The 24,241-nt window shown below is 39.0% G+C and overlaps 4 protein-coding genes across 5 annotated transcripts; all 4 read right to left on the reverse strand.

Annotated features, from left to right (window-relative positions):
- Nucleotides 1-1,373: 1,373 nt before the first annotated feature.
- LOC125581610 (ribosomal RNA small subunit methyltransferase F-like) lies at nucleotides 1,374-3,661 on the reverse strand. The gene is made up of 9 exons (XM_048747349.1): nucleotides 3,221-3,661; nucleotides 2,983-3,127; nucleotides 2,799-2,889; nucleotides 2,531-2,716; nucleotides 2,236-2,456; nucleotides 2,015-2,149; nucleotides 1,883-1,950; nucleotides 1,747-1,808; nucleotides 1,374-1,623 (listed from the first exon to the last, which is right to left on the reverse strand). The coding sequence occupies exons 1-9, from the start codon at nucleotides 3,325-3,327 to the stop codon at nucleotides 1,475-1,477; spliced, it is 1,164 nt and encodes a 387-aa protein (XP_048603306.1). The 5' UTR covers nucleotides 3,328-3,661; the 3' UTR covers nucleotides 1,374-1,474.
- On the reverse strand, nucleotides 3,649-11,857 carry LOC111203275 (thiosulfate sulfurtransferase 18-like). Of its 2 annotated transcripts, XM_048747352.1 has the most exons (6): nucleotides 11,819-11,857; nucleotides 11,569-11,675; nucleotides 11,412-11,491; nucleotides 11,249-11,319; nucleotides 3,994-4,047; nucleotides 3,649-3,879 (listed from the first exon to the last, which is right to left on the reverse strand). In XM_048747352.1, exons 2-6 carry the CDS (start codon nucleotides 11,664-11,666, stop codon nucleotides 3,784-3,786), a joined length of 399 nt encoding a protein of 132 aa, XP_048603309.1. In that variant the 5' UTR covers nucleotides 11,667-11,675; nucleotides 11,819-11,857; the 3' UTR covers nucleotides 3,649-3,783. The 2 variants fall into 2 exon arrangements, with proteins under 2 accessions (XP_048603309.1, XP_048603307.1); XM_048747350.1 differs by lacking the exon at nucleotides 11,819-11,857 and having other exon boundaries at nucleotides 11,569-11,805.
- Nucleotides 11,858-14,826: 2,969 nt separating this feature from the next.
- LOC106378465 lies at nucleotides 14,827-16,130 on the reverse strand. Its single transcript, XM_048747353.1, has 5 exons — nucleotides 15,856-16,130; nucleotides 15,612-15,751; nucleotides 15,460-15,517; nucleotides 15,299-15,376; nucleotides 14,827-15,217 (listed from the first exon to the last, which is right to left on the reverse strand). Exons 1-5 carry the CDS (start codon nucleotides 16,007-16,009, stop codon nucleotides 15,024-15,026), a joined length of 624 nt encoding a protein of 207 aa, XP_048603310.1. The 5' UTR covers nucleotides 16,010-16,130; the 3' UTR covers nucleotides 14,827-15,023.
- A 1,861-nt stretch (nucleotides 16,131-17,991) lies between these two features.
- LOC106379689 (protein PIN-LIKES 7) lies at nucleotides 17,992-20,298 on the reverse strand. Its single transcript, XM_022695620.2, has 8 exons — nucleotides 19,794-20,298; nucleotides 19,626-19,705; nucleotides 19,417-19,541; nucleotides 19,195-19,316; nucleotides 18,842-19,102; nucleotides 18,664-18,764; nucleotides 18,340-18,578; nucleotides 17,992-18,236 (listed from the first exon to the last, which is right to left on the reverse strand). The coding sequence occupies exons 1-8, from the start codon at nucleotides 19,926-19,928 to the stop codon at nucleotides 18,112-18,114; spliced, it is 1,188 nt and encodes a 395-aa protein (XP_022551341.1). The 5' UTR covers nucleotides 19,929-20,298; the 3' UTR covers nucleotides 17,992-18,111.
- Nucleotides 20,299-24,241: the final 3,943 nt, after the last annotated feature.

Genomic DNA, 24,241 nt, shown 5'->3' on the forward strand with positions numbered 1-24,241 from the left:
ATACTCTATAGCCAGCAGTGCCATTGGTGACTTTGGAGACTCCAAAACCGTGAGAGCTTTTTCCCCCACCCCTCTGACTAGTAAACAATGAAGACTTGACCTTCTCTCTTATTATCCTATCCTTCAATGGTCTTTCTTATGCAGGTTTCTCTCTGTGTCAAGAGATTGGTTTACACAAACGAAAGCGGGGAGCTTGTTAAGGGAGTCTGCTCCAACTTCTTGTGTAAGACCAAGACCAAGAAGAAGAAGAACCTTTAATGGGTTTTGATGAACTCTTCTTAGTGTTTGTTTGTTTGTTTTTACAGGCGACTTGAAGCCGGGTGATGAGGCAAAGATCACTGGACCAGTTGGAAAGGAAATGCTTATGCCTAAAGACCCAAATGCCACCACCATCATGGTATTTTGTCATATATAATATAAATGGATAATCAACATTCCTTGTGATTATTACTCGTTTGTTTTCGGTTTGCTTTATAGCTTGGAACAGGAACTGGAATAGCTCCATTTAGATCATTTTTGTGGAAAATGTTCTTTGAGGAGCACGAGGACTACAAGGTGAGTCCAAGAACAAACTCTCTGACACACCAATCACCATTTGACGTTGTGGCTTTATATGTAGTTCAATGGTTTGGCGTGGCTCTTCTTGGGTGTACCCACAAGCAGCTCACTGCTCTACAAGGAGGTAATCCTAGTCACTACTTAATTTCATTAAAATAGAACTGGTTGACCTGTGTGGATAAATAAATTTATTTCAGGAGTTTGAGAAGATGAAGGAGAAGAATCCGGAAAACTTCAGGCTGGACTTTGCGGTGAGCAGGGAGCAGACTAACGACAAGGGAGAGAAGATGTACATACAGACAAGAATGGCAGAGTATGCACAAGAGCTGTGGGAGTTGCTGAAGAAAGACAACACATTTGTTTACATGTGTGGTCTCAAGGGTATGGAGAAGGGTATCGATGAGATCATGGTCTCACTTGCTGCTAAAGATGGTAAGTAAAGGCACTTTCATATTTTTTTTTGGAAACCAAACAAGTCTCTGCTGCACATGGTTTTAGTTAACTGGGGGATTTGAACAGGGATCGATTGGCTAGAGTACAAGAAGCAATTGAAGAGGAGTGAGCAGTGGAATGTGGAAGTTTACTAAGCAAGCTTGTGAAGGGGGGTTATTATTATGCAGATAAAGGAGGCTGATGCCATCGGTCAATTCTTCGTTTCCGCATCTTTATCCTTCCTGGGGAGAATATTATAGTGGAATACAATCATGTTCAGTATCACGCTACAACCAACAAATATTATCAACCTCTCTAGTTGAAAAGAGGCGGGACTGGCAAGTTCTACAGGACATAAATCAGCTGCAGTTCATGAATTAGGATTTGGCAAATTAATAAAACTTAATAAGCAAATCCACTTTCTATTCCTCAGACAGTCAAGAACCTAACGACCCTTTTACAAGTGAGATTATAATAGATAACATCATAACACATTCTTCTCTGGTGCCATTTTCTTGATTCTGGCAACAAAGAGGCCGCTGGTTGCTGAGGTGGAAGGGTCGAAACGCACTGTTTTTGGAGTGCGTCCACTTCTACACGGCCAATCCTTGGCCATTTCAATCTCCTGCAGCTCTGCATCATCACTCAGTTTTCTGTTACTTTTGTCTCACTAGTCCTCCATTAAGTAACATATCCAAACAAACTCTGACCTCAAAAAGTTGGATTCATTTGTTCAAAATTAATACATTTACGTACCTGCAGAGAAGCTTTCAGCAAGGAACTCATCCACCACATCTTCGTTTTGGGCATGCGTCAAACTGTTAGTTGGCACAACTTAGATTTTTTTTTCTAAAAAAAGAGAAACACACACACAGAGCATACTGTAGTCTACCTGCAGGTGCTGTAAACAAGAATGCCACCTTGTTTCAACAATCTGAATCCATTTCTCAGTAGATTTAACTGCAAACAAAGACCCTCTCAGTGATTGCCACAGAGGTGATATAATAAAACAAGCGGTCTTTACCTGAAGAGCAGTCAAGTTTGTATCGGTTCTCTCAGCATCAAGTACACGGCGTTCCAACGTTGTCCAACCCCATTGTTCAAATTTCTGGATATGCTTGATTGAACCATCATGTGTGCACTCTGCGTCTACAAGAACCTTGCAAAAATCACACACTTGAGGTCTTTAGTTTTACGTTGCTTGCTTTTTTTTTTAATGTATCTGCATATGTATCACAAGTTTACCTTGTCATACCCACAATTTGCGTAATCATTTTGGTCAAGGGGTCTAAAAAGATCCTTCTTTTGTAGCCCTATTACTCCAGAGTTATGTCCGTAGAAAACAATTTCCGGGTGAGCATCATGCGGCAAAACAAAGTTATTCCTGGTCTTGGCTACTTGTTTCCTTTCTTTGTAAGGTCTACGAGAAGTCCACTGCTTGAATGTTTCTTCATCACATGACCCACCTGGATGATGAATTCTTTAGCATAGGTTTACGAACATAGAAAAAAATGTAGAAAGTGTTGGTCACTCGCGGTACAAGGTAGGTTTGTGGTGGGTGGAAGTGAGAAAGTAGTTCCATCAGCAAGGAACAGACGACTCCTTTCACCGAGACCATATTTCTGAAGCATTGTTCTGCAGGCAGAGAGGCGATGCCTTGCAACATCGACACCTGTTGCAGTGCCCTTGTCACCCAGTAGGTCTAGCATCATACACAGTTTAGCACCTGAGAGAGAGAGAGAGAGTATTTGTTATGTTTCACACAAAAACCAGTGGAATCAAGAAAAGGGAATGTAAAGAAAGATGACCAGGAGCAGCACAAAGATCCAAGACATGGTCTCCTGGGGAGATACCAAGAGCTGAAACAGCAGCACCCGAAGCTGCGTCTATTCCGTACATCTGAAATAATCCATCCCACAAAGAAGAATAAGATAAGGAATAAAGGCTTGGCTTTGACATAAGAAGAGATGAACTTTGGTTGCTCTCTCTCACCTTGCCTTGCTGATACGCCTTGGACCTCGCTATATGAACATGTGGAGGAATTGAGTAAAATCCAGGTAACCAATTCAGCTGCTCCATCTTGCAGTTAATTTCAGATTCAATCTCTTGGACAACATCCTCGAACCCAGGTTTCAACCTTCCAACGGACACAACCTCTTTGGTTTCAGTTCCAAAAATATAAATCGGGATTCATGACAAAGGAAAGGAGCAAAGAGGTCTCTTTAGTTACCTTACATAGCGTGGAAGTGAATCTCCTTCATTATAGATTGAAGGATCAATGCCATTCGCCTCTAAAAACCTAACGAAACTCTCCGGCAACTCCAGCTGCTTCGACATGAGAAACCGCCGCAGAGTCTGTCGAGAGAGCGCTTGGTCTGGTCGGGACCGAGATAACAGAAAAGAAAAGGACAAGGGCTTTGGTTGGGCCTTATTATATATATATATATATCCACTCAAAGGCCCAATTATGGCTCGAGTCGGTTTGTTTTAATTTGAGTTCATCTCAAGGGTTGATTTAACGAAAACACTGTATTTCCCTGTGCTAAACACAATTTTTTTTTTATTTGAATAAGAGAATAGCCCCGTTCATTGTTAAAAAAAAAAAAAAAAAAAATTCTTTTTTATTTGCCCCAAAACAGAAAAAAAAAACACAGTTTCTTCTTTTCTTTTTCTTTATGATAACACAACAACACACTGCAAATTCTAAATACAGAGAAAGAGAGATAGCGAGCTATTATTACATCACAGTTTGCATTATATTAAAAGGAAATTTAAAGAGGGTGCATGCATCTCTTAGTTTGCAGATTGCTGCTGCTCCTTAATGATGGGAAAGTTGTGGTCCACCCAAGCCAGATAGCCACCTCCTACGTTTCTCACTTTCTTGAAACCCTATTTTATTTTTTTTACATTAAAAGCTGGTATGTATGATTGATTCATCATTGCTATCGGAGTGGGTGAGTATTATAATAATTTGCATATAAATCAAATTAGGGGATTACTTACAGCAGAAATAAGTTCAGTTGTTGCATTTAAGGATCTGGCTCCACTCTGACAACCCTGTGCGTATCAAGATCGATTTCAAACTAATGAGAGAGCACATGATGAACATCAAATGTTTGACTTTCCATGTGATTTAAGTACTCTCCCAACTTACCAAGTTTTTTTGAGCTTTCATGGCCCAAAATAACAACTAAAGAAAAAAAAAAACAAGTGATCTTGTATTCTTGTGGTGAGGAAGATAATTAGAGATATTTGTAAGAATATTTTATATTTTATGTGACCTATGTATCTATTGGTTTAATATAAAATTCAAGTTCATATATTGATGTTTTTAGATTCTAATATAAAAGATGATACCGTGATGGATCGGTTTCGATTAAAGAGTTAGAATCCGGGTGTATTGATAACCCTCCTACTTTACCTTATATTCATAAATGTCTTTAATCTCATAATTATATGCATATATGTTATATACATTAAGTAATGGTATATAATATATATCAGTATACGTGTGTTACGGTTATTATAATTGTGAAGAGTTGTGTTGCAACACACAACCCTTTGACTAATATAAAAGGCCTCGTGTGCATTGTCTTTTATGTATGTAAGAAAACGAGTCTCTCTAAACACACAAAAACAACAATACTGATTATCAAAAGGAGAGATTAAGGAAGGTTTGGGATTTCTTGTCCATCAAGGAAATCACCAAAAGGAGAAGGTTAAAGAGGAGAACATCAATTGGTGGGGTTGCATCCAAGCATGGATCAAGGTTAGTGTTTCTACCTTCATTAGAAATGTGTTAGGGTTGAATTAAATCAAATCTAGATCAGTTCTTGGTGTAGATTTCATAATTGAAATCATAAAATTATTTAACATGTGGTATCAGAGCCATCTTAGATTTAATTAATTCACTCACTAGGCATTTGAAAAATGTTAAGAACATTCTCGGTTTAGTTCTCATGTGCTTGTGAACATATACGGTTTCATTCGTTTTAAAGAGTGTTCATGAGATTAGTATAATCCATCGTAATTAAGCATACGGCACTTAAACGTATGGTATTTGTTAAAGTGTGCGTTGATGATCATGCATATGAATATGGCATCGTAAACGAACGTAACGATACGACACACTCAATCAATCTATGAACGATTGTTTTATTATTATAATTACGGAATCTTACGATGCCATAAAGGGCTTTATATGTCAGCCACTAAATTAAACGGGTTGTTGTTGATCAAGTTACGAAATGAACGTAGTCATTCACGTAATGGATTTTGCAATAAATCAATTAAAATCACGATGTTTCATGTGTGCATAATGGTCGTTTGTTTAAAGGTTCGACATGAAACCTGGGTTTTACGGTAACAAACGTAAAGGCACATGCATGAAAGTTTCCTTATGACGGTTATTACCGTAATATTGTGAAGAGTCACTATTACGGTTGTGACTGTAAGACTTTCACCTAATTAGAAAGGAAATATTGGCCCGTTTAATTGATTAATGCATGAGTTGCATGCATGAAAGAGTGCTTTCTGTTATTCATTAACATTTGATAGCATACACATGACTGTTAAGTAATTCTGTCTAGTATGCATAAACAGAAATCATTTATCAAAGTAAATGCATATTTGAATTAATAAAGTTGTTATTTTATTAAATTAAAATAAATAGTTAAAAAAAAAAAAAAAAAAAAAAAAAAAAAACTTCCGCTGCATTTTAATGATCAAATAATTGTGTTATGAAGTATTAACACAATTTAAGTAGTTTTCCCTTAGATATTATAAGTTTATATGTATATAATATGATAGTCACCAAAGTGACCTTGTTATATGACATATAGATATTAAAAATAATTATAAAGTTTATAATTGATCAAGATCAAGGATGCTAAATGACATAAAAATTTGATTGATCAATTAAATTATTATTTATATTCTAGGAGATCACCCAAAGGTGGATCATTGAATATAATTAATAATAAGAAAATAATTAATCATTTTTCTACTATAGTGAATAATATGTATATCCAAAGATAACATATATTTATTTGACTAGTGTTGATTTGATTAATATTAAAGAATATATAATTAGCATCAATGAAAGTACTTATATTTAAATATTGCCCAAAGGTTATTTAAAATATAAGTGTTAAAAGTTTCTATTAGTCTGAATATATATTAAAGTCTCAAAGCACTAATGGGTAAACATGCATGAATGCTTGCAGCTTCATCAAATGTGTTTGCATCTGCTAACTCTGTTGTAAAGTTTAATGGCCTCAACTATGGTGAGTGGTTCGAGCAAATCCGGTTTACACTGGGTGTAATGGCTTTGGACTCTGCCATACTATCTGATGAGGAACCTTCAGCTATTACAGTAGATAGCTCCGAATCTGAAAAGTCTCGTTATGAGAGATGGGAGCGATCTAACAGGCTGAGCTTGAACCTTATGAGGTTAACAATGGCGGAAAGTATTAAGCCATCAATGCCTAAGACAGAGAAAGCAAGGGAATTCATAGAGAAAATTAAGGAGTGTTCACAATCGGAATTGGCTGACAAGTCGATTGTAGGAAGTCTCATGAATGAGCTAACTACAAAGAAGTTTGACTGGTCTCAGCCAACCCATGATCATTTGACGCACATGTCTAATCTGGCAGCAAAGTTAACGACTTTGGGAATGGAGGTACATGAGCAATTCTTGGTCCAATTCATCATGAACTCTCTACCTCTTGAATTTAGCCAGTTTCAGGTGAATTACAACACCATTAAGGATAAATGGAACTTTAAGGAATTAAAGGCTATGCTAATTCAAGAGGAGGGGAGATTAAGGAAGATGAAAGATCAAGTTGCTAACCTCGTAGGTCTTGGAAGTGCCAGTAGCAGCAAAAGAACATCAAGTAGGAAAGGCAAAAGGAATGCTAAAAACTTCGTGAAAGGACCTCAAAGTCAAATCCAGAAGGAAAAGAAGTGTTTCTTTTGTAAGCAAGTAGGACACTTCAAGAAGGATTGTCCTAAAAGGAAGGATTGGTTCGACAAGAAAGGTAAACATTACAGCTTTGTTTGCTATGAAATGAATCTTGTTGAAGTTCCTAATAATACTTGGTGGTTAGATTCTGGTGCTACTACTCATGTGTCTCATATTAAACAGGGATTCAGTTCGATCCAGCCCATAAGAGGACCTGAACAGTACTTGTTCATGGGAAACAGGATGAAGGCACAAATAGAAGGAATTGGGACGTATAGATTGATCTTGGACACTGGAAGTCATGTGGATCTTGAAGGATGTCTCTATGTACCTGAGTGTGCTAGAAATCTTGTTTCTGTTAGTAGGTTGGACAATTTAGGTTTTAGTATTAAGGTTGCACATGGTGTTTTCACATTGTACCGAAATGATTACTTTTATGGTAGTGGTATTTTATTTGATTCACTTTATAAGTTCAACCTTGATGCAAAGTTTTCTGAATCCCTATTTAATGTTGAAACTCGAGGCATTAAGCGTAGCGCAATTAATGAAAGTTCTGCTTTCTTGTGGCATAAACGACTAGGTCATATTTCCAAAGAAAGAATTAAGCGGTTAATAAATAATGAAATTCTTCCTCAGTTGGATTTCAGTGACTTAGATGTATGCATAGACTGCATTAAGGGAAAGCAGACGAAACATACTTTAAAGAAACCAGCCACAAGAAGCACTCAGATTCTTGAGTTAATACACACCGATATATGTGGCCCTTTTGATGCTCCTTCATGGAGTGGCGAAAAATATTTCATCACATTTATTGATGATTACTCACGGTATGGATATACCTATCTACTGCATGAAAAATCTAAGTCTGTGAATGTTCTAGAAGTATTCATTGACGAGGTGGAAAGGCAGTTAGATAAAAAGGTTAAAATAGTGAGATCTGATAGAGGTGGTGAATTTTATGGAAAATTCGATGAAAGTGGACAATGTCCTGGTCCATTTGCAAAATTACTTGAAAGTAGGGGCATATGTGCACAATACACAATGCCTGGTACTCCTCAGCAGAATGGTGTAGCTGAGAGGCGGAACCGTACCTTAATAGAGATGGTTAGGAGCATGTTGAGTAATTGCTCATTACCCCTTTCCTTGTGGATATATGCATTAAGAACTGCAACGTATGTGCTGAACCGGGTTCCTAGTAAGGCAGTTCCTAAGACTCCTTATGAGCTGTGGACGGGAAGGAAACCTAGTTTAAGACATCTACGTGTGTGGGGTTGTCCAGCAGAAGTAAGGCTATATAATCCACAAGAAAAGAAACTTGATTCTAGGACTGTCAGTGGATTTTTCATTGGCTATCCTGAAAAATCAAAGGGGTATACATTTTATTGTCCTAACCATAGTACGAGAATAGTTGATTCGGGTAATGCTAGGTTCATTGAAAACGGTGAAACTAGTGGGAGTGGTGAACCACGAAAAGTGGACATTAATGAAGTTCAGGTTGAAGTTCCTTCACCTGTAGTTCCACCTGAAGTAGTTGTTCCTATTGTTGCATCAGACTCTAATGACACAATAGGACAACATAATGATGAGCCAATCCCACTAGCTGAAAATACTGTTGATGAACATGTCATAATTCAAGAAGAGAATAGTGAACCACAAATACCTTTAAGGCGATCTGGAAGAGAAAGAAGATCCGCCATTTCAAACGATTACGTGGTTTACACTATTGAAAATGAATGTGACTTAAGCATCGATGACGATCCGATCTCATTCAAAATGGCCATGGAAAGTGACAATTCTGAAGAGTGGTTTGATGCCTCAAAAGAAGAAATGAAATCTATGGATGATAATCATGTATGGGACTTAGTAGAGTTGCCCGATGGTTTCAAAACCATTGGTTGTAAATGGGTCTATAAGACTAAACGTGACTCGAAAGGTAAACCTGAAAGACGCAAGTCTCGCCTTGTTGCTAAAGGTTTCACCCAAAAAGATGGCATTGACTATAAAGAGACCTTCTCTCCAGTTTCAAAGAAGGATTCTCTTAGAATTGTTTTGGCTTTGGTGGCTCATTATGATCTTGAGCTTCACCAGATGGATGTGAAAACCGCCTTTCTGAATGGAGATCTTGAGGAGGAAGTATATATGGACCAACCAGAAGGATTCGTGGTCACAGGAAAAGAAAATTTGGTGTGTAAGCTGAGAAAGTCAATATATGGACTAAAACAAGCTTCTCGACAATGGTATATAAAGTTTAACGATACCATCACATCATATGGTTTTGTAGAGATCATTGTTGATCGATGTATCTACATTAAGATCAGTGGGAGTAAGTTTGTGATTTTAGTCCTATATGTTGATGATATTTTGCTTGCTGCAAATGACATGAGTATGTTACATGATGTGAAGAAGTATCTCTCTAAGAACTTTGAAATGAAAGATATGGGTGAGGCATCTTATGTGATCGGGATAGAAATATTTCGTGATAGATCACAAGGACTGTTAAGTTTGTCTCAGGAAGGATATATCAATAAGATCTTAAAGAGATATAAAATGGAGAAATGCTCTGCAGGAATAACTCCAATTCAGAAGGGGGACAAGTTCAGTAAAATGCAATGTCCTAAAAATGAATTGGAGCGTAAAGAAATGGAAAGAATTCCCTATGCATCGGTGGTTGGGAGTTTGAACTATGTTCAAACATGTACTCGACCTGATATCAACTTTGCTGTTGGAATGTTGGGTCGATATCAAAGTAATCCCGGAATGGACCACTGGAAAGCTGCAAAGAAGGTTCTCAGGTACTTGCAAGGCACCAAGGAGAACATGCTTACATATAGGAGATCTGATCAGCTGGAAGTTATTGGATATTCAGATTCAGACTATGCCGGATGCGTTGATAGCAGAAAATCGACGTTTGGCTACTTGTTCCTATTAGCTGGGGGAGCAATATCATGGAAGAGTGGAAAGCAGTCTGTCATTGCTACTTCCACTATGGAGGCTGAATTTGTGGCATGCTTTGAGGCCACAATTCATGCACTATGGCTGCGGAACTTTATCTCAGGGCTTCGGATTGTCGACACTATAGCCAAGCCGCTGAGAATTTACTGCGATAATTCTGCAGCTGTCTTCTTTTCGAAGAACGACAAGTACTCGAAGGGTGCTAAGCACATGGAGTTAAAGTACCTGTCTGTTAAAGAAGAAGTTCAGAAACAGAGAGTGTCATTCGAGCACATAAGGACGGACATGATGGTAGCGGATCCGCTAACTAAAGGTTTACCACCCAAGGCGTTCAATGGCCATGTAGAACGTATGGGTATTATAGATAAGGCTTTGCTATTTTAGTTATGGGATGCTCATTATGTATTTGACACTTAGAATTCACATAAAATTATGTTTCTGATTTATTTATTATGTTATCATTAAAGTATGTGTATACACTTATGGTTTGTAGATAACATATGGTTGGTTTGAGAAATAAAAGTTCTTCTCATATAAGGATTGATATAAAATTAGAATTGATTTGTGATACATGGAAGGGACTATGTCGTTTAATGGCATACAACCGCCATGATTCGATCAATCCAAATTTTAGTAAAGATCAAGTGAACTTGATAGAAAAGTGCACATTAAAGTTATTGAACCCTTAAGTCGATACAAAGGTCAAGTGGGAGAATGTAAGAATATTTTATATTTTATGTGACCTATGTATCTATTGGTTTAATATAAAATTCAAGTTCATATATTGATGTTTTTAGATTCTAATATAAAAGATGATACCGTGATGGATCGGTTTCGATTAAAGAGTTAGAATCCGGGTGTATTGATAACCCTCCTACTTTACCTTATATTCATAAATGTCTTTAATCTCATAATTATATGCATATATGTTATATACATTAAGTAATGGTATATAATATATATCAGTATACGTGTGTTACGGTTATTATAATTGTGAAGAGTTGTGTTGCAACACACAACCCTTTGACTAATATAAAAGGCCTCGTGTGCATTGTCTTTTATGTATGTAAGAAAACGAGTCTCTCTAAACACACAAAAACAACAATACTGATTATCAAAAGGAGAGATTAAGGAAGGTTTGGGATTTCTTGTCCATCAAGGAAATCACCAAAAGGAGAAGGTTAAAGAGGAGAACATCAATTGGTGGGGTTGCATCCAAGCATGGATCAAGGTTAGTGTTTCTACCTTCATTAGAAATGTGTTAGGGTTGAATTAAATCAAATCTAGATCAGTTCTTGGTGTAGATTTCATAATTGAAATCATAAAATTATTTAACAATATTACCACAAGGATATCATCTGTTGGGTTGAGAAGAGAAGACACTTGATCCAAGAAGTCTTGATTCTTCACTCTTCCTATTGTATCACAAGGGGTCTTATTTATATATATATCAAGTGTATTGGTTTCTTAATTGACAATGACTAAAAAGTTTATTGGTTTTGATTACCTTGAGGCGAATTGAGCATGTAGGGAACGTTGAGGATCTTAGGTACAAAACAATGTCCTCTCCGAAACTCTTCCTCAGTCCTGCATGTGCAAGTAGTAACCAACAGCTTGAACTGCGGGTACATGCGTATATAGATATATAGTGATGATGAGCGTACCTAACATCAAGATATTGATGGTCGGACTGGAGGAGAATCTTGGCTTGGCTCACATCAACAGTAACAACTTCTTCCCGCTTTGAGCTGTCAGGAAACATATCCTCTACCTTCTTGCCAGGAGAAAAAAAAAGGATGAAGCTTTAGGAAGAGCAGAGAGTAATAAATAACCCGCAATGCAAAGACAATCAAGAAAGAGAAATTGCACTCTATATCACAAAAAAAATTATAATTCAATATCTAACAAATTGACCTAAGTTCCACACATAGACGGTGTATTTTATATAATAATGCGATTATGCCCTTCTTCGTAACCGGTGCAACCTGCAACAAGAATTATATTAATTAATAAATGGTTAATGTAAAACAATAAATTGTGGCCTTATACTTTTCACACATCACTTTCTCATAAGTTTCTATTTACTAAAATTGGGGAAGGTGGATAGTTTTATTGAAGGAGACTGAGATGTCATCGATAGCTTCATTGGCAACGTTGTGTTAAGAAGAAGACCGTTTACGAAAGCTTGATCGGTGACAGAAAAAGATGCTCCTCAGATTCTAAGAACGATGGTCGTGTGAAAACGATGGAATGGGACCTCAATTAATGTTTGACTTTTGACCGGTGAATATATGGATGTGTCATGCTTTTCGAATTTATATGGTGATGAAGAATAACAATGGTGGACCAGTAAATGTGTATTATTATGTCTGAAAAAAAAAAGATGAGGTGAAGAAGATGAAGTTGCAGACTATACTATATTCGACAGAATTATAGTATAGTATGTATTTTTTATTGCGGTTATTTATGCAAGGTTACTATACTATTAGATATAGTGTTCTATTCTTTACGTTTCTCTATATTATTTTCTTTATGTATGATTGTTTGTAATATAAATTTAGTTTCATCCTAATGTTTCACAAATGTTAGGATCATGTCTAGTTTAAAGATGTTATTTTCATCAACAAATGCTCGTATTTTTTTTATACTATTTTACATATGATGCTTAACTAATGTAAATAAAACATACATTTATATACTATTTTATATAAGAGCCATACTATGTATTATTTATTGAACAAGTAAATGTGATTTTTAATATAATTTATAGATTGTATTTGGGTTTATAGGATTCTACCTATGGTTTAGATTTACTAAGTAGGGATTTGAGTATATGAGGATTCGGTGGTTCATTATTTACGTATGTTTTGTTACATCTATATTATATTTTGCATTATCTATAGGATTATGTTCTATTTGAAGTTACTTACTATACTGTATATTTGTTTTCCATTCTATTTGACAGTGTGTTATCTTTTTCTGCATATGGTAAATAAATTGGTGATGTTGCCTTCGGTCATGTGATGCTAAACCACGACGTCATCTCTACCAGTAACCGACAACATGTATGTTGAAAGGACAAAACCGGACCTTTCTTTGCCTAAATGTTAGTGAATTAATTATGTCAAAATCACTGATATATTCTTCATTAGTGTTTTGTATATTGAGCAAATTCTCCCATAGAAAAAAGCTTAGTATAAATTTTAACATTTGCACAAAAAAAAAGAATATAAAGAGCCTCATAGACCATGGACAGGTTTGGTAAAGTGGATCCAAAGCCTAACGTAACGTGTTCAGTTCCCACTAATTTAAAATGTTGAAAGAAAATGAGTGAGAATATCAATCAATCAACATGTAACGCCCAAAACTAATACTTTTGATTGATGACCAAACTTAACCCAAAAAGAAGAAGAAGAAAACAAACAAATTGATTACCCTATACACAAGTTAAATGGTGATGGAATTGCGCAACGAACGACCCCATGAAGGAGTCATTGTATTGGATGAGACGATAGGTAGGGATGAGGACGATGATGGCGTATTCTTCTTCCTCTCTTTATCTGTCATTACGTAAAAGACAAAAAAAAGAAAAAAATTAAAAGTCAAAAGCCACGTTCAATGGATTCCATTCCACCATGCATGGGATTCGGATTCAATATTTTAAAATTATACAAACTTTCGGACAAGAGAGATTCCATTTAGAACCAACCAGCTAACATAAAAAAATATTGTCCTGGATCTAGCTAGCAAGTATAACATTTGCCATGATGCATGAGCTTCTCCAACTCATGGGAGAGAGAATGCAGTTAATCTAATCTAAAAGATTTAATTTATCTCAAAACATTGTTACTATCGATTTGTTTTGCCACACACACACGTCTTATTTAACTCAAAAACATTAACTGATATAGAGCAGACAAAATATCATGAAACAACAACAGCACACATAACTATAATGATATCATTTTCATTTATATGAAAAACAAAGCTCGAATGACTACGAGCTTATTATGTAGATAAATAATATACACATACTACGTAAGCATAAAACCAGTAGAAGAAAGAGGGTGGTGGCCTTGGCAAGAACTCTTTTCCCTCCTCTTCTATTGACATTCACGCACGACGCAAAGGAAGGAGATATGGAACGCCTCCACTTCTGCCATGGATCCTCTCTGCTAATACTTGTCCCAATCGCCTTGCCTCCTCCTAGTTAATGCTTTATCCTACAAATTTCATCCACAATTTACTATTTAGCCCTTCTGACTATCACTTTACTTCTCATCTTATTTTGAATCCATTAATCAGAATACCTTAATTCCCACAATCTACTGTTTAGCCATTTTAATGGTGGCCCCATTAGCAGAGATCTGCAGTGTCATCATCCCAAAACCCCTCCGCTGTCGCAAGTGCATGTATCTCCCGTTATCCCCACGAGGGTAAGAGCTGCTGTCGCGATACCTTTGAGAATTACGGGACTGGCTAGTTCCTGAACCGTAAGAGCCGCTCCTTTGGCTGTAATTCTGATCTCTCTTGTGTTCAAAGGTGCAGCGTTACTGGTACTGGAAGCACTCGGGCCAGCATTGGCGTTGAGACTGGAACTGGGAGGAGTTCCAGAAGCATGCATTATACTTATGTAGCTAGCATGTTGAAAAGAGAAAAAGGCTGTAGGTAACCAAACAAGCATTGACGACAAGGCTAGCTAGGTAACATGCAAATCAAAATAAAGATGAAACCAGAATGACATACGGCAGTTGCTGGTCAATCCCTCCTAAAATATATTATCGGATCATACAAAACCAAACTTCCAGTTTACATTCGTGCCAGCCAGCAAATATGTCATTATAAGGAGACCTATTGTCCTAATAACTAGAGTGAGTAACTAATTTATGACGGACTATGGCTTGCGAAGAACAACCACAACGGACACACAGAACCATCATAATAAAAACATACAGAAGATGTGCATTACACATTACGACACACTCTCTCTAGTCTCTTCCAGGGACAATACATGAAAAGAAAAGAAGGATTGAGAAATAGTCAAGGAAGCGTAGGAGGAGAGACAAGACAGTAAATATTTGGCATGGTTTAAGGATTTGGATGGGTTAATAATAATAATTCATAAGGGCAAGAGGAGGACGGGGCAGGGGATGAACTCAGCAAGCAAATTGGCGTCGATGAACTTGGAGTGGATGGCTTCCATGCTCATCACTACCAGCTCCGTCCCCAGCTCATCCGCCACCTCTCCTATAACGGCAGTTGCCTTTTTCCCTTCCCCAAGCCTCTCCAACAGCTTGAACTCCTCGAAACCACCTGAGCCAACAACAACCATTCCAATTACTTCATCTCATTACCCTTTTTTTTTTTCTTTTTTTAGTTAAAATTCATAACTACCTTCTGCTAGATGCCACCGGATGTTGGATACTTGAGTCTCGTGCTCCGAAGATGACTCTCTTTTTTCTTCGTCTATGACTGAATCAAACGGCCGTGAGTGAATTCGAACGAGAAACTCTCAGTGCATAAAGAAGTTTGGTTATATATATATATATATTTACCTACAACAGTGATATCAGCTCCATACTTGGTTGCCAAACTAGTTGTTGTAGCAGCAGCCTGATCACACCAATTCCCAAACACCAATTTCTTTCACACAAGTGAAGTGGAAGTGGAAGTGGAAGGGGGGGGGGGGGGGAGTGGAAAAGCAAACCTGTCGGGTGCCTTCAGAGAGATAAGGATTGCGATCAATCACAGGCAGGAGAAGATGCTTGATACTAGTTAATGCATCTCCCTCTCCCACAGTAGGAGGAGGAAGACTTGCTTCTTTCGACTGCGCCTTTATTGCTCCCCCTAACACAATATCAACAACTACCCTCAATAATTCACCATTATCAACAACAAAAATGCATCTATTCTCTACCCCCAACCAAATAGGAAACAAGAGATGGTGATACCTTTGCCTTTGCGATGGTTTGGGAATATAGAGAGCTCGCGTGGTTTAAATCGTAGAGATGAAAGAGGGCGTAGAGTTGAGGAACAAGACGAAGTAACTGCTGTTCCTTTAGTAGCGATTACAGAAACGGCGGCGAGGGAGTGAAGAGATGCCATTGGAACTCGACGCGACGGGTGCTAGCAAGATACGAAACCAGACGACGACAGATAAAAAAAATCTCCTTTTTCCTTCCAGAAGAAGACGCGATTTCCTGCGGCCTCTTTCTCGATAAAATCAGGCCCACTGAGCTTCTTTCGGCGAGGTCATCTTTTTTTTGTTTAAAGCCTGCAATCAGATCCTCTGAGGCCCAATATTGTATGTATTAACGGGCATTGTCATTAGTTAAAGCTTTCATTCACTATTTAATTTAGGATAAAATCAACAACGAGACCGACCAGCTATGTATCCACATTTGGCTTGGAACTTGTGGAGTGTTTTATTGTTTATTGATATCCTTTTTATAAGGATTTTTGGAACTTATGGAGTGTTTAATGTGTGATGGAAGTAGCAGATCCAGAAATGTCCTCAAGCGTCCCATAGCACAACAGTAACAACAACATAGGTGAGTCCAGGTGCGACAAATGAAGGTTCAGTTCTATCTCTTTTCTCAAGATTCTCGTTTTCCTACTTGGGTGGGCACTGGACACACTGCACACTGGAGACAGAACTTTCTTTTTGTCCCAAGACAAGTAGTAGACCTACACCATATATGACCTTTTTTTTTTTTCAAAATATATGACCCCCTTTTGGTAATTAATTAATGGTAGAAGTCAAAGAAACTGGTCAGAGCTGATGGTTTTGCTCATGGAGACAAATCCCGATCTACTTCCAACCTATCTTACTCGTTACACATTTCAAGCGACAGTCCATTCGCTATGGAAGGAACGAAACGAGAGGAGACATGGAGATATACCCATTCCAGCAGTGGCGCTTGCAAAAATGGTGGACCGACAAATTCGAAACAAATGCTTATCTCTCTGTCAGCAAGGAAGTTTCAAACTTTCAGTAGGATTGTTTCTGTGGTTTGCTAGAATATAACAAACGTTTTCTATGTTTTAGCCATGATGAAAAAACTATCCTGTTGTAAAAATGGTATTTTTTTTTTGAATAAATTTAACATATATTCAAAAAAAAGAAGTCAGGAAATTAAACTCCTTGTTCAAATGTTTTGTAAAGAGCCAAGCCAGTGAATTGAGTTGGATAATTAAAATCACATTGAGAAATTTTTATTATAATCAGATTAAAGATAATAAAATGGAAATAATCCTGGAAGAGGGAAGCTCTGGGCCCATTATAACAGCCAATATAGTAGTATACTATGAAGCCAATACAAAGCAAACGTTTGTTTTTGTTTTGTCTTGGCTCTTAAGGCAAGCAATTGATTGATAGCTTTGTTGGAAGGTCTCGGTTAACTACCACTGTGGGAGTCTTTGCTTATAAGATCCTGTAAATTATACTGGTTGGATTTGGATACTCTAAGCTACGTGGCCACTTAATGTGAAGTAGGCGAAAGGGTTGGTTTTGAAGTGTTGACCTTGGAAGGCCAATCAAGTTTGGCTTCTCTTTGTTTAGAACTGCCCTGGTGTTGGCAAGTACAAAGTGGAAATTGCATAATTTGAGTCTATAGCATTGCATGAGCTCCAGGGCCCTTTCTTTGGCCAGCTTACTAAATGATCGTTGAGACTGGTTTATTATAATGATTTTCTAGGTCAAAGACGACAACTATTTTTTCAATCATTGATCATTTTAGTGCATCCTTCTTATACCTGGCTTATCCAATTTTTTCGATGGAATCATTATTATAAGCTGTTTGCTCTTTTAGAACAATTTGTTTAAAAATCTTAATAAATGTAAAAAAAATTACAGAACGATATAGTTAAGGCGGGGAGGAAAAGTGCGTAGAAGACGTAGAAGTTTCTGAAATTAGTGAAGAGGGGCGAACCACTAGCAGCAAAGTAACATTGGAAGATCCAACCTCGCGCACATTTCTTTCTTTATGTGCCCAACTTCAACACGCCTCTCCTCCTACTTGGGTTCTCTCTCCCTCTATGGGCCCTCATTTCTAGAAAAAAGAAAGAAAAGAAAACAGAGACAAGACTTCTTCGTATAATTAGGTCTTTCTCTGTTTTATTTTGCAACATGAATACACTGGTACTCAAACAAACCAAACATAGTAACTTAATATACACCAATACAAGTAATACAACCATTTGCAGATTCAGGAGAGAATGGAGAGGAATATGGTTGACCACACAGTGAGGGCTAAGGATGCAACCAAATAGGTCCACAAAAAGATGACCGAGCACTCATCTTGAGCGACGTCGAACAGCTGTGCCATTGTACCTGCAATCCACAACATGAAATGATTTGATTGATTGATTATTTCTCTGTTAATATATCATATCAGCTAATAAACAATTAAAAAAATAGGGTTTGAGAAAATTACTGATATTCATGGCAGGTGGCAGTGTGAACTGAAGCATGAGAACGTATCGGAAGAGAGGGTCCGGAGGAAGATAACCTAAATTCCATGCTAATTGAACCACCCCTACACCCACCACGGGAAGGATGATATACCTCACACAGATCACTCCCACAATCACTGACGTTTTCACGGCTGAGGAACGCAGACCCTGAATCAGGTTGCCCCCAAGTATGAGTGTGATGCAAGGTATTGTGCCGTCCCTGCCAGTGCCAAATCAATTTATATTTAGTTAGTCGTGATGCATGTTTCCATATCTAAAAGACGTGCTCGCAAGCAAGTTCATACCCAAGTAGTTTCACTGAATCTTGGATGACTCGTAACGGGGCATTCTCCCCGATTATAAGATTCCTCAGCCAATTGGTTGCTCCGAAGACGAAACCAAGAATCTGAATGCAACAGAAAACATATGAAACCATGCATCTTCTTAGTATCGATTTCTTAATTATTATTATTTTTTACTTACGGCACCAATAGTGGGTGGAGCAAAGAGTTCCTCAAGAATCTGATGGAGCAAGTCCTTGATGTATGTCCCCGTAGACACCTTTTCTTTCACTTGGATTTCAAGGTCTTGGTTTTGTTGCGGCTTCAGGAGAAGAGTCCGGGGATCAGAGTCGATTTCCTTGTTGGGAGACTTGACCAAGCCGGCGGCTTCAAGAGCTCTGAACTGCGTAGCAGAGCTTCTCACAAGTTGGTAACTGTATGTCCAAATATAGAAACCCCCGAGCTGCATGAGACCCCCGGCCCAAAAAAGAAAGTCACTATTATCATTACAAAACTCTGAGCAGAAATGATGATATATGTTTGGTTTTGACTTACGGCCATAGAGAAAGATGCGTAGGATAGTCCAATGGATCTGCAGACACTTCGATTCCCAAAAGGACTGCCTTCCTCATCACAAATGGCAGGGACCAGAATAAGCATAAGGTTTCCCATATTGCCTATATATATATATATATATATATATATATATATATCATTCATTCACGTTAGATTTCGTAAGAATCTCCTTTGATATAGATTTTGCAAAACTAATGTTACCTGAGGCACATGTCGCGATTATGAGACCATGAAGTTGAGGTTTTGGGTTGAGCAGCTTGACAACCAACCATCCAAGAATACCTCCTACTAGAAAGGTGATTCCAACATTTATAGGCATGAACCACCTGAAAATAAACTTGATTGGTTTGAAATATAAAAAGAATTATAAGCCACAAAATAGGTTTCTCATGAAGAAGGGCGGTGCGTACCATGAAATAATGTCCTGCAATGTGACAGTCTGGGCAAGATTGGCAAACATGATGCAGGGGGTGAAGACCACGAAGACGAGCTGCAAATGATATATATAAATATGTTCAGTAGTTATTAGTGCATGCATGAATGGTCATAAAAAGGGCAGGGAGGGAGGGAGGATGTACCTTGTTTACGGATCTTCGGGTATCAGCCGAGAGAAGAGAGCAGTAATCGGTTGCCAAGAAAGCACCAAGGACGCTGATTAGGAGAACTTGGACTATAGGCATCGAAGCCACTTCCAATAACTCTAAGAAACCCATCCCTAATTTTTTTTCTTTTCTTTCTCTGGTTTCTTGCAGAAGAATAAAAACAGCCAATGTAAGATACAGATGATTATATTTCTGTCTGTCGGTGAAGAATGGTGGAGATGGAGAGAGTCGATAGGTATATATTAATTAGGCAGAGGAGTGGGGTACATGAAGAAGAAGGTTCAACTTTTCAACAGGAGACAAGTTGGCTTCTGGAAAATGTTTGCGTTCAGCTAATGCAAAATCACATGTGGGGATTACATGAAAGAGGCCTTTGGGATCCTCTCAGGTCAATGTTGACAGAATCAAAGCAAGACTTGTCATTGTCTAGTTGCTCCTCGCATATATATATATATATAAAAACAAATTCCCCTTCTTGATTATCTATCCAGCTCAAAAAAGCGTCCAGTTGAAATTTTAACAGAAAACAAGCTGTCACAAACTAACCTTTTCCCTAAATGGTCCATTTACTTATATATTGATATTTGTTAAAAATATCTAACAACATAAAATATATGAAACATCATTCTTCCAATTTGATGCCCCATGCCAGGTCCACAGTTAACATCATTCTCTTTTCACATTATTATATACTTTATTACAGAAGGGTATTCGTAGAGCGATTTCTCTCCCAGGCACGAAACTAGAGAAAAGTCCTTAACCACCTGTCACTAGTTGACTCTCCCAATTACCCCGCGTGTATTTCCTTTCTGCACCCGTTTATCCTCTGTTATTCCCTGCAAAATTCAAAAAGTCTCCCCTTTTTAGATATAACCATCGGTCCATAGCCAGTCTCACCGAGCAAAAGTTTTGCTGACCGGAGCTTCACCGGGTTCAGCCCCCGACGACGTCGGCGGGTCAGCCAGGGCATCACCCCTGAGCCGGTTTCTTGTTCCTCCGTCACTCTACAGGATATGTCGAGCTTCATGTTGAAAGTGAAAATAGATCTAATGGGAACTCTGGTTGGTATAACCTCTCTCCTTTACTGCTAGAAGAATCTCGGAACTTTGGTTGCTATAACCTCTCTCCTTCCTTACGACAACTTTAAGGAGCATTTATCAGCATCACATTGATTACAAACGGCTACCTACCTTAGGAGACTTTAAGAGTTTGAGATTGTTGGTTGCTGGAATAACCTCGTACAAACCGATTGGTGATAGTATAAGGGTTTCTAGAACGCTAGTTCTCTGCTTTCGAAAGAATGGCGAGAAGATACAGTCAAGCGGAAAAAGGAAAATGGCAGGCTCCCCCTGAGCTCCCAGCGAAGAGACCCCCGGTGCGTATTCCGGCCAGTGCTAACAACGATCTTATAGAGGCCAACCGGCTAACAATTATCGGAAGATTGACGAACCCCCAGGTGCAAAAACCTATTAGGGCTGTTATCGACTTTATGGCTCAAATCTGGAATCTAGAAGGGAGAATAGTGGGACGAGCGCTGGGTCTTGATAAATTCCAATTCAGATTTGAGTCTGAATATGACCTCCTTCAGGTCCTAGATAAAGGACCATATCACTATAAGAGATGGATGTTGCTGCTTCAACGATGGGAGCCTATCGTGGCTGATACCTTTCCATCCAAGATATCCTTTAATGTTAGGATTCATGGCATCCCTCTCCACTTTTGGTCAGAGGGTACTATTCGTACTATTGGGGAACAACTCGGAAAAAGCTCTATCAAAGATGAGAAAGACGCTAGAATCTGGGTAGAAGTGAATGGTCTAGAACCCCTGATCATGAAGATGGACATAGAGCTACCAACTGATGAGATTACTGAGGTAGAACTCGAATATCTTAAGATTGAGAAGCATTGTTTTACATGCTTCTCACTATTCCACGAAGAGTTGGACTGTCCCCACAGACCATTGAATGCACCTCCTCCAAAGGAAAGATTGCTTGGGATTACGCAGAGCATTGCTTTGCAAAGGATTGAGGCGGAGAAGAGACGTCATGATGATAGAAGAGGGTACAGAAGACCCGAAGAACTCCGCTCAGTATCTAGACAAAATGAGGACAACTACGGTCAGGCCGAGAGAAACAGAGCTAACGGCGGAGATGGGCAAATAAAATGTTATGACTATGGCAGAAAGCGATCAATCATATCTAGAACTGCTCGGTCAAGTTCAGATTATGTGCGGAGCAAGGCTCCTTCTTTGCAATATCGTGTAGTGGAAAGGAATAGACCTAGTTCTGTCTCCTCAACCCCTCACCACCAGATACAACGTCTAGACGATGATGACCTCAGGGTGCATCTCCAACCGCAACCCGTGGAAACGCTACCATCAGACCATGGGACAGATATTACTCCGACGAGAACCGTCAAAGACCGGCTTGGCGTTCCCTCAAATTTTAAAGCAGCTTCAAATTCAGGTTCTAAGGTACGGAAGTCAGCTCTAGAACGCATTTCGGACCCAATTCAGACAAAGGAGCTATCTGCACGAAGGGCTCCTAACTTCGAGTCTGGACGACTACAAGAAGTGGAGAGTAGAGGGGAGGAAGAAGCCCCCATGGATCAGGACCAAACCGAAGATAAAATCACAAGAACGGAAAGGATTCCAGCTCCCCTAAGGTTAGGCGCTAATAGCTCTGCAAAGAAGAACAGAAGGGATGGGATTCCGATAGCTGCTCAGAGTAAAGTTGCCAGCAAACGAAGAATCACCAACCCTCGAAAGAAACGCGTCGCAAGAAGCCCACTTCTGGGACTTAACCAAAGAAGAGTAACACCGGTGCGGGCCTCTACATCTGCGAGGAGGAAGTTGATAGTTGAGAAAGATAAAGAGATACCTTGTGATAAGGGAGGCATTAGTAAGCAACACAAGGAAAGTAGCCGTCCTACTACGGTGTTTATACCGGGAAGTACTAGGGGTGGGGTGGATTTTCGGCCCCATCAAACATCTCTTCCTTAGCCATCCTTAGCTGGAATTGTCAAGGACTTGGGAGCGTCCAGACAATCCGGCGATTAAAGGAGATCCATAAACATATGGCTCCTAATGTAATGTTTCTTATGGAAACTAAGAATGATGATGAATTTATTAAGAAGAAGCTACAATCCCTACACTTTTCACACTATTTCTCTATACCACCAGCGGGCTTAAGTGGTGGCCTGTCTCTTTTGTGGAATGATGATACTGATATTACAATTCTCGAATCGTCTCCCAACCTTATTGATACGAGAATTGTATATCAAGGAACTACCTTCTTCGTCTCCTTTGTGTACGGCACCCCGGCAGCGGAAAACAGAGCTTCCTTCTGGAACAAGTTAAGCACAGTGGGACAAGACAGAGATGAACCATGGCTGATCACCGGGGATTATAATGACATCCTCAACAATACGGAAAAGATTGGAGGACCAGCCCGACCTGAGGGTTCGTTCACGGCTTTCCGTTCATTTGTGACGCAAAATGGCCTTTGGGACCTCAAACACTCCGGGGAACAACTGTCATGGAGAGGGAATCGGTACACGCATTTTATTCGATCTCGACTGGATAGGTCTATGAGTAACTGTTCTTGGGCAGAAGCTTTCCCTATGGGCCGATGTCGCTATCTGCGTTTTGAAGGCTCCGACCATAGGCCGCTGTTAACCTACTTCAACGCCAATAAAACCAAAAAGAGAGGGCTGTTCCGGTTCAACAGAGCTCTAACGGAACAAGAGGAGGTAACTGCGGTTGTTGACATAGCCTGGAATGCATCCCCGCTGGATTCTGTTATCTCGAAGCTAAACAGTTGTAGGAGAGGCATCATTAAGTGGGCTAAGGAAAAACAAGTGCAGAGTAATCTGGTGATCAAGCAGAACCAGGAAGCCTTAGAGAGAGCCCTATCTAGCCCATCGCCTGATGTGGTTAGGATTGAAAATCTCAATATGGAGCTCCGACAAGCTTATCTGGCCGAAGAACAATTCTGGCAACAAAGAAGTAGGATTCAATGGCTCAAGAAAGGAGATAGAAACACGGGCTTCTTCCACGCAGCAACCAGAACAAGGCGAACCATTAACTCGATCCCGGTTATTGAGGATATGCAAGGAGGAGCAGTGTATGAAGAACAGCAAATTGCTAGAGTGATCTCTGATTATTTCACTCAGATTTTTACTTCAAATGGGAATGGATCCTTCACACAGATTCAGGGACTTCTCGCAAGAAAGGTCACGCCAGAGATGAATGAGATGTTGACAACTATACCGAGCGATTCGGAGATTAGAGAAGCGATGAAATCTATCAATGGGGGTAAGGCGCCAGGGCCGGATGGTTTTTCAGCTACCTTTTATCAATCCTATTGGCACATAGTGGGCTCTGATGTAGTCAAGGATGTCCGAGATTTCTTCACTACAAACCA

Source organism: Brassica napus, chromosome C2 (genome assembly GCF_020379485.1).
Source record: "Brassica napus cultivar Da-Ae chromosome C2, Da-Ae, whole genome shotgun sequence".
NCBI classification, from domain to species: Eukaryota; Viridiplantae; Streptophyta; class Magnoliopsida; order Brassicales; family Brassicaceae; genus Brassica; species Brassica napus.

Coding starts and splice junctions, on each gene's coding strand:
- LOC111203275 (XM_048747352.1), bottom strand. CDS start 11,666: ATGTTTCCTGACAGCTCAAAGCGGGAAGAAGTTGTTACTGTTGATGTG. Junction 4,048..11,248: donor CAACAGATGATATCCTTGTG/GTAATATTGTTA, acceptor TGATACGCACAG/GGTTGTCAGAGTGGAGCCAG. Junction 3,880..3,993: donor CAACTGAACTTATTTCTGCT/GTAAGTAATCCC, acceptor AAAATAAAATAG/GGTTTCAAGAAAGTGAGAAA.
- LOC125581610 (XM_048747349.1), bottom strand. CDS start 3,327: ATGTCGAAGCAGCTGGAGTTGCCGGAGAGTTTCGTTAGGTTTTTAGAG. Junction 2,150..2,235: donor CAAATTGTGGGTATGACAAG/GTAAACTTGTGA, acceptor GATTTTTGCAAG/GTTCTTGTAGACGCAGAGTG. Junction 1,809..1,882: donor CTTGTTTACAGCACCTGCAG/GTAGACTACAGT, acceptor GCCAACTAACAG/TTTGACGCATGCCCAAAACG.
- LOC106378465 (XM_048747353.1), bottom strand. CDS start 16,009: ATGGCATCTCTTCACTCCCTCGCCGCCGTTTCTGTAATCGCTACTAAA. Junction 15,752..15,855: donor AAACCATCGCAAAGGCAAAG/GTATCACCATCT, acceptor ATATTGTGTTAG/GGGGAGCAATAAAGGCGCAG. Junction 15,218..15,298: donor CCGGTGGCATCTAGCAGAAG/GTAGTTATGAAT, acceptor TTGTTGGCTCAG/GTGGTTTCGAGGAGTTCAAG.
- LOC106379689 (XM_022695620.2), bottom strand. CDS start 19,928: ATGGGTTTCTTAGAGTTATTGGAAGTGGCTTCGATGCCTATAGTCCAA. Junction 19,103..19,194: donor ACGCATCTTTCTCTATGGCC/GTAAGTCAAAAC, acceptor GGTCTCATGCAG/CTCGGGGGTTTCTATATTTG. Junction 18,237..18,339: donor GCCACCTGCCATGAATATCA/GTAATTTTCTCA, acceptor TGTGGATTGCAG/GTACAATGGCACAGCTGTTC.